The 9,721-nt window shown below is 31.1% G+C and overlaps 1 protein-coding gene across 1 annotated transcript; it reads right to left on the reverse strand.

Moving 5' to 3' along the window:
* Nucleotides 1–5,460: 5,460 nt before the first annotated feature.
* LOC102579231 (ethylene-responsive transcription factor ERF003) lies at nucleotides 5,461–7,295 on the reverse strand. Its single transcript, XM_006353602.2, has 2 exons — nucleotides 7,002–7,295; nucleotides 5,461–6,325 (listed from the first exon to the last, which is right to left on the reverse strand). The coding sequence occupies exons 1-2, from the start codon at nucleotides 7,082–7,084 to the stop codon at nucleotides 5,818–5,820; spliced, it is 591 nt and encodes a 196-aa protein (XP_006353664.1). The 5' UTR covers nucleotides 7,085–7,295; the 3' UTR covers nucleotides 5,461–5,817.
* Nucleotides 7,296–9,721: the final 2,426 nt, after the last annotated feature.

Here is a 9,721-nt window from a genome sequence, read left to right on the forward strand (position 1 = left end):
ATTATATTGAGACTATAAATTATTGAAAGATTAAATATCTTCAGATTACTACAATCAAAGAGGGTTATGAATATTTACATAAAAGGTTATCCGCCTTTTGCTTGTTTGTTGTATACAAATGTAAGCATGATGATGGAATCACATGCAAAAGTAAACTAGAAGTTTACTAGAATAAATATCAGTTGGCATAACCGGTTGACCATTTCGGTTCAAATGTGATGCAAAAAAATTGAGAATTCATGGGGTTATATGTTGAAGAAATAAAAAATTCTTCAAGAATTCTCATGTGTTGCTTGTTCTCATTATAAAATGATCGTTGTACCAACAAAGGCTGGAATTGTATCTCCTGAAATTATTTGGAACATATACAAAGGTGAATATGGGCCCGTTCACCTGCCATATGGACCGCTTACTTTATGATTTAATAGATGCATCTATAGTATGGTCACATGTGCATTTGTATCAACTTACAAATTGGTTTTTGTAAGGTTGTTTGCTCGAATTGTTAAATTAAGAGCACAGTTTCAAACTATAAAATTAGGTTGATAATGTTGGTTAGTTTAGCATAAATTGTATGCCTCCAATTATAGCTAGACCAATGATTATGAGAACAAATCTCTCAAACAAAATTTAGTATGAAATGAGTTTATTTAATGTGTATGCATCAAGCCAACAAGGTTCTCCCATCACAATTGGTTTAGGGTCAGGAACCAAATAATTTACATCTAAAATTTTGATGTGCGCACATATAATTTTATTGCTCCACCACGCACAAAGATGGATCCCCAAATGAGTTGGGGGTGAATGTTAGATTTCCTAACATTAGGGGGGAGATATGTTTAGCAACTGAAATTATGTGTGAGGTGAATTATCTAGATCCTCGTTAAAAAAAAATGTGAACTTGAAGTTCAAGAGATAATTCATTTGCAAAATGTTGCAAATAATTTGCCAAATGTATTTGTTGACCCAATATTTTAATTAAGCTGCAAATGCTCCAATAATAGTCATGAAGGATAGAGTCTATGGTACGCCAAAAGACGTGATAGACCAATCGATTCCAACGTAAAACTCCTTGAGAAAGGAAGAGGAGCAAATTATTAAAATGGTCATGATAATGAGGTAAGTGCTTTGAAAGAGCACTATGACATAACACTTCATAAAACCTTGGCAAAGGTTCAGGTACCTGAAAATGATGAAAAATGAAGAGATCTTGATAAGTTATATCGTATTGGAATCGAGTCAAATGACCGTCGACGGTATCTTTGATATGAAGTAGCACTCAATGCTATAAGTGGTTACGAGGATCTTAAATTCGAATCTGTCATATAATGTGGACAGATAAATGATTGGCCAAATAAAATACACTATTCAAGTATATTTGTTTCACTTAGAAAAGTGATGTTTTTGAACTTATAGTTCATAGATCAAAATATATATCAATGGGGTACAAATGAATCATTGTGCGAAAGTATAACCGTAAGATTTAAAGTACTGTTTGTGCCTCTGGGCATAAAGGATTTTCGCAGAAGTCTTGACATTATTAAATGAAGATATGTTATCCAGTGATGGATGCAATGAGACTTATTTCAATCTGACAATAGATGAAATACTTGAATATGTATAATGACTGATTATCATGTCTAACTAAATGATGAAGGTTATATGAAAATTCCTGAAGGATTTAAAAGGTCTTAAAACAATTCTATTGAGTACCCAATGGTTCTAGATTGCTTAACACAGAGAAAGAATCTATTCAACCTCATGAAAATGATTAAAAATACCATGTATTAGAGCAATTCGTGCACTTACAGATTGTTGGTTATGCAAATGCTAGAAGATTATTTGATATTTATATAAAAAGTTATGTGAGGGGATTGTCATATTATCATTCAAGTTATGCCAAGAAATTAACAAAGCAAGTGACTCAACGCATAGAAGATGTGTGATTTTCTTTGAGAAGAAAATACGAGCAACATATAAAATTGAAATGAAATCTCTGAGTTAGAAATGATTTGATTATGTAAATGCAGAATATTTATTTGATCTGCGTAAAGCTCGATCACAAATGAGCTATTGGTTTACATATGGAGGCACAACAATATCTTGACATTCAAAGAAACAAAACATTGGTAACCACTTCTTCAAATCATACAGAAATAATATTGATCTATGAAGTAAGTCGGGAGTGTGTATGGTTGGAATCATGATCAGGGAGGATATAATCAAAGGAGGTCGGACAAAGCATATTTTACCAAAAGTATTTTTCACACATGATCATCAACAAAATGGTGAGATACACGTTCAAAGACCCATTCAAGTGATAATCTTGTAAACTTATTCACTAAGGATTGCCAACATCAATATTTGAGAAGTTGTGATATAAGATTGGAATGCATTGTCTCCGAGATATCAAGTAAAAATTTTATCAGGGGGAGAAAAATACGTGTTGTACTCTTTTCCTTAACCATGATTTTATCTCAATTGGGTTTTCCTGGTAAGGTTTTAACGAGGCAACATTCAAAGCGTATTAAAAGATATGTGTACTCTTTTTCCCTCACTAGAATTTTTTCCTAGTAAGGTTTTAACGATGCATATTATCTATGGACATCCAAGGGGGAGTGTTATAAAATAATATATTGTAGATGTCCACTACATCAAGAAGTTACTCCATTACTTTCCTCCATTATGAAGATAACCATAACCTCCACCTTTATAACCATTATTCTTGTAACCTTTCACTTCCATAACCTTCCCATTATATTCATGTTAATGTCATGTTTATGACTAACCTTTTGTATGCCTCTATGTTACACTATAAATAGAGGCATAAGTGTTCATATTGTAGAGACTTGAAGATTTGGTGAACACTTGAAAAAAAGAAAGTTATCTTATATTGTTCCTCTTGTCTTATATTCTTCTTGTCTTCATCTTTATATTATTCTTTTGTTCTTAAGTTTTACAACAGCTCCTAATTATTTGCCCATTTTTTTTATTTGTCCTTTTTTACTTGTTCATTTTGACAAATTAAGAAAGGACAAATTTTTTTTTACCTATTATACCCTTGATTAATTAATTTTGAAAAAGGTAGAACTTCTTAAATATCTTAAATTTTTAACTATAAATATATTTGGTACGACACCTTTTTGGCATGAAATGGCACGACCTTACTTTTTGGGGTAAGGTCATAATTAGAGGGGGCTGACAAGGTTGTTGTTGTAAGTTCTTTTTTTTTTGCACCCAAAATGTCATCTAAAGTTAAACCATTAAATGGTTTCAAGAAATTACACTGTCCATTCATTTTTTCCTTTCAAATCAAAAACACTGCCCAAGAAAGCATTTATTTATATCAACTTCAATACTTTATGCACTCTCTTTCTTCCAATCTTTTGATCTTTCACTGTTATTTATTCTATTCTTCTTCCTTTTCAAAATCCCACTGTTTTCGTTCATAAATTTCATCTAATGGGCAAGTACGTTTATGTTATTTTTAAGAGAAAAAAATAAGGTATATTCATTCAATTTCAAAAACATTATTTAAATTAATATTTACTAATTTATTAATTAATTAATACATCTACAAAATAATAATATTTTACAATTTCAATAATATAATATTAATTTAGAGAGATTTTACTATAATTTATATTCCACATTGAGGATAGCACCACTAATTTTCATGAATTCAAAATATTTAATGAATCCATTATTTTTTAGTTGAATTAAATTTTTAAATAATATTTTTCTTAAGAGTATTTATTGTAGGGATCAAAAATTTAAAATCACATTGAGAGATAAGATAGGTAATGAAGGCTAAAATCTGAATAAGAGATAAAATGAGTAAAGTAAAGGCAAAGTAAAGATATTGGAAGAAACTAAAAAATATAAGTCAAAGGTGATTTTGCTTTTTTGGGGGGAAATTTAGATGGTTTTGGAGCCAAAAGAGCAAAAGGGCATAGTAGTCCTTAAGCACAGTCATGTCATTCGTGCCAACAAAGTGTCGTGTCAAATAACTTTAATTCATCTACTTCATAATTAATAAAGCTAAAATGATAAACTCGATGTGTCAATTACTATTTTCTTAATAAGTGTACCAATTCAAAAGTCGACAAGTATCAGGGGAGAGTGAGTGCACACTCGTGCCAAAAAAAGTGTTGTGTCAAATAGCAACATTGAATATTTAATTCATCAACTTCATAATTAATAAGAATAAAATAATAAACTCGCTATGTCAATTATTATTTTCTTAATAGATGTGTCAATTCAGAAATGGACAAGTTGTCAGAGACAGAGGAGTATTTGACATGAAGTTGAATGTGATATTGTCACTTTAACTTGTCAATTTAGGTCACATTGATTACATGCTTGATTATAACAAGAAGTCATCTACAATAATATACTCCGTATTACAATCCCACAAAGTAGAGTACAAAAATTTTACATCAATCTATCTCAGATAAGGAAATTGTTTCTAATAAATCCTCGATTCATAATTGCATGCTTGATTAATCCAACGAAAAAAATTAATCCGAAGAATTAAACTCTTTAGTATTTGACCAAATTATGACACAATGAAGCAACCAAATGCTATGTTTTCATCAAAATGAAATGATCAAAGCAAGTAAATCCTACCAACAATGTTATACAAATTAAACCAAATCTTCAATATTTATTGCTTGCAAGTTGTACATGGCGCTTAACAAAATTAAAATAAAATAAAATTTAGTGAACTAAAAAACGCGTTTCTTTCTTTGATGGTTTATTCGCTAAATTATTAGAGAGAAAAAAAAAAGTCTTTCTTCCATGTGCATGCCTTATGTTACTCGTCCGTGATTGACGGTTCAAAATTTAAGAAAAAAGACTTTTTTTCTTCTTTTCTTTTGTTTTCATCTTGGGTAGTGGGTGAGTCTGTGATTAGTATTAGAGTGGGTAAAAGTTTCGCATTGGTTAGGGAATGGACTGATAATCTCCTTATATGAACTTGAACAATCATCTTCTCATGAACTAGCTTTTGAGATTGAGTTAGGCTTATGTGTCATATATTTACATGATATCAGAGTCAAACTTATCCCCGTTTGAATTCTCGGTCCTAACTCCAGTTCGGCCTTGGGCATGAAGGGGGGTTAAGAAGCATTTTACCCTTAATATAAAATTTTTTGGCATGAATCTGAATTTAGTCGAGTTTCAATTTGAATATCGGATACAGAATGGGAAACCCAAAAAAAAAAAATTGAATTTGTACAAGTAATATTTACCTTTTTGATTTGGAATTACATAAAAATGTTATACATCATTGAACTTATCAAAAAATGGTGGCAAGAGCTCGAAGCACAGGAAAGCAGGCTGCAGAGGCATTAATAGATTGTTCTTAAAGCATATAATTACCTTTTCCAATAATAAATAATATGTCTGTTGATCGCTACAAGTATGTAGCCACTGATAAAGTGAAAAGATTATAGAATGTGAGGGAAAAAGATTATATTATACTGGAATTTTACAACTAGTAGAAGGTTCTCTTAAAGCAAAAACTCTAGGAACCAAAAAGAGGAAATGCCTAGACCTACTAATGATACATAGATTTTAGACAGGGGGAGGGATTAAAAGACTTAGTACAACAATAATTATGCCTCAGTCCCAAACAAGTCGGGAATGGCTATACAAATGGGGTTAAATTAGCAAAATGAGTAGCTTTCCAGTGCAGAGCAATGTAGGGGGTCCGGGAGGAGACAATACTGAGAGAGAACATCAGTAAAGAGTTATCCGGTACCTGTACTGATCAAATGTAACAAGTATTAAGTAAAATAGTCGAGATACGTGAATTTAGTGGGAAGGAACATTAGAGCAAAGCTCAATGGATCCATAATCCAACAATTCTTCAATCATTTGTTCAATGTGATCATCTTCAAGTGGCTTGACAAATTGTGGTATGCCCTCAAGTACTTGATCTTCAACTTTCCTAATTACTCCCAAGTTAACTGTTTTAGCTTCCTCATGATAATGAGTCAATTGTACTGATGGCTTTGGTACCAACATTTGTTGTTTCATTTTATAGGAATTAATAACACTTTCTTGAACATTGGTTGCATTTTTTGCTATTTTTTGTTCTTGTGGTGAGGTTTTGGTCATTTGAAGTGAAGCCATGTAGCATTTGTGTAACTTGGCTGTTAATGTAGTTGAGAGAAGCTTAGAGGAAGATGTTTGTGGCATGTTTGGGTTGTAGGGGAAATTGGTTCTAGCTCTTGGACCACACATAAGCCTTGCTGCTTCATCATAAGCTCTTGCTGCATCTTCTGCTGTCTCAAATGTGCCTAACCAAAGTCTTGTCTTCCTGAAATCAAAACAGAGACTTTTAGTACTTAATGTTATCTAAAATTCAATAACTTTGAGACAGAGCTAGCTGGGAGGATAAGGATATTGTAAAGGTCCAATCCGCTGGTAATATTGTCCACGTAACTAGTTTGTAAGGTCTGCTTACTAATATATCCAACATCTTTCTTATGTTTTGTCGATATAGAATTTCTTATCTTAAATTGGATTGTCACAAATATGAATGATTTCAATTCACAGAAAGTCACCTGATCAAAATAGTTAAAAGATAACTACATGTAACTAACTGTTCATGGAACTAGTCATTTAAAAGATAAAGGTAGACAACATGTCACATCAAGGTTAAGTTACACTAATAGCAGAGACAGATATTTAGAATTTGAAGTTTATGATTCCTCCATTGACCTTAAATTAATATACAAAAATAACTTATAGTTTAAAGTCAAGTAATTTCTTAAAATGCATGTAAGTCTAGGCAACAACTACTGGTTTCATGACCCCATATGTTTTACTCTAGATCCGCCTCTAACGTGTCACTGTTTCCACATATTTTTACAACAACTGAGGTGAACTTGACACATATATTTCATTATTATATTTATAAAGTTCAAGTCGAAAACAATGAGTGTGATCAGTGTGACATACGATACGATATCTCAATAGAGAATATGACTTACAGTAATGGATGGCGAATTTCGGAGACCCAAGAACCCCAATGTCTCTGTCGAACTCCTCTATATCTTTGTTGTGCTCTAGCCATAATATTGACAATGTTACAATGTTGTTAATTGAAACTTCTTTTTTTTTTTTTTTTTTTGTGTTTGCAAAATGTGTTTGATGAAATGCCTGAATGAGATAGAAAAAGAATTTGGTTGAGGAAGGAGATTAAGTTAAGTGTGAAGATATGAGGGGTTTATGTAGTTGGGATTTATTGAGAGAACATTCACAGTGAAATTGCCATTTTCCCCATCCAGGCTTTTTTTGTCTGTCAACCAAATTAAGCAAAAGGACCCTACAAAGGTTATTTTTTAATCATTAGTAGTTACCAGTTGGCCAATTGGAATTGACACAATTGATTAAAAAGAGCACTCACTAAGTTTTTGGTATCGGATCATAAGGTCTAATGTACGCAGTCTTATCCTGCATTGACATGATTGGTCACATGACATCAACTTTACCAATTACGATAAGACTCCTTATTATTGACATGATTGATTAATGAATTAAAATGTGTGATAGCAACAACTTGGGTTTTCAAAAAGGGTGACCAGATGCAGTCCCCATGATTATTATAATACTTTTTGTTCCATAATATCTCAATCTTAATTTACCTATGATTGTAAAATGAAATTAAAATATATTAGAGGGAAAATAATTAAGGGACATCATGATTATTATTTTGCAACTTATATTGGACATTATTAGTGAGTCCAAAGTATGGACAAGACACACAGAATAATGATCTTAGACCATCATAATTATTAATTAGATTTGAATCATTTAACCAAATCTTGTTTACTATTATTTGAGATCAATTATCTATATGGAATTATTTGCCCTTAAACATAAGTCAGTACACAGCCTTTTGAGCAAATGATTCTTTTTTTGTTAAATCATGGATAAAGTAAGGTAGATTAAAATAATCCATAAAGGTGACTGAGTTGGTTTAATAAGTATCAGATAAGAGAGGTCAGAGATTGATTCCCCCAACAATGCCTTCTCAATTCTCAATTGAACTCGTCATACTGATCAGCTATGTGATTTGTGAGCTATCACATAAGAACGAATTTGCCTGATCCACACCCAAAATATAACAACAGTGAATTTCTCTGTGTTTACTACTTTACTATATATTAGACATTTAGTACAAACTATTTATCTTATTTATGATCAGATTAGTTCAGAAAACAAGTGGGGTTAACTATATATTAGACATTTAGTCCAAACCATTTATCTGATTTATGATCTTTTAACGGCTATCACACAAGTATGATATAATTAACCATGATATTAATTAATACTTGAACTTAATGATTAGTTCAGATAGGACGATGTGAGATCAATGTGTGAGGCCATGATTCACAATTACATCAAAATAATAAGAGTTTGACTGAAAATAAAGTTGTAAAAAAACATTTGGTGTTTAACTCTTTTCATCTATAATATTGTACAAATTGCATAAACTCCCTTCTTCCATTTTATGTGAGGGAAAAATAAAATTTTTAAAGTTAAATCATTTCTAAATATAAAAAAGTTTAAGTTATATACATTGCGCACTTAAAAATATTTTATACTGTCAGGTCACTCCATTGATATATAATTAGTTTTTCAAAATGTGAAGTTGTACATATATATCTAGTTTCTCTAAATTTCTCGTTATCTAGAGCAATTTACATCTATCGTAATAAAGACTAAAGCGGTATTGGAGCTCATAGATTTAATGGAAAAAATACGCTTTATGCAATTGTATATTAAGCTACGTGACGTAAATATTTTCAAAAAAAAAATATTTTTTAAAATTCCCATTTAAAATTTCTAAATATGTTTTATATAAATTAAATGGGTTCAATTTAAAAAATTATTTTATAAAATAATATGGTGAATTTGAATGTGGAGGTTACCTCAATGCATGTTCCAAGTAATGAAGGTTTTTGTTTGGACATGATTTATTTAAATCCAAAAGCACATTGCTCCCATCCTTGGTTCTTGAATTGAAAGAAAAAAAAGTGTCATATGCTAGGGTACCAGGATAAAGACACAAATTAATGTGCAATGTCTCATAATTTGCAATTACATGCTCTTGGGATTGGATGATAAAAGCGGATTCAAGATTTAAATTTTACGAGTTCAACTCTAAGATTTTAGCGATGAACTCATTTAGAGTTATAGGTTCATATTTATTTTATGTTGCAATTGTCATATATCTTTATATGTAAATTCATACTTTATATTAAAAGTGTTGAGTTCAGATGAGTCCGATATATATTTATTAGTACTCTACATGTTATACCCCACTATTTATAAATTGTTGGTATATACATGTGTAGTTGTTAATTAGTTAAATGATTCTTTTAAATTGTTTTGGTCCTTGGGACACAACATGCTTTAGTGTTTCTCCCACATGTGCCAACTTCCATTTTATGCTTATTTCAACCTTAGGCATTTCTATCTGTGGTGTTCTTTGGATGACATCAATTTAATTCTTGGATAATTTAAATACAAAAGAATCCTACATCAAACATGTAAATGATACTTTGTGTGGTTGTGTCCCTAACCTCCTTCCTTTGGTTCACATCCATTATTATTATTATTATTGAGACAAAAGGGACAGAGGTAGACCCTATAGTTTTGAATGTAAGTTTGATTTTTACCCATCATTTTTCACTTATAATATATA

The sequence above is a fragment of the Solanum tuberosum genome, unplaced genomic scaffold, assembly GCF_000226075.1.
Source record: "Solanum tuberosum cultivar DM 1-3 516 R44 unplaced genomic scaffold, SolTub_3.0 scf00158, whole genome shotgun sequence".
In the NCBI taxonomy this organism is placed as follows: domain Eukaryota; kingdom Viridiplantae; phylum Streptophyta; class Magnoliopsida; order Solanales; family Solanaceae; genus Solanum; species Solanum tuberosum.

Excerpts from the sequence above, each read along its gene's own strand:
- LOC102579231 (XM_006353602.2), bottom strand. The coding sequence starts at position 7,084 with ATGGCTAGAGCACAACAAAGATATAGAGGAGTTCGACAGAGACATTGG. Across the intron at positions 6,326-7,001 it reads GAAATTCGCCATCCATTACT|GAAGACAAGACTTTGGTTAG; the intron begins GTAAGTCATATT and ends TTTTGATTTCAG.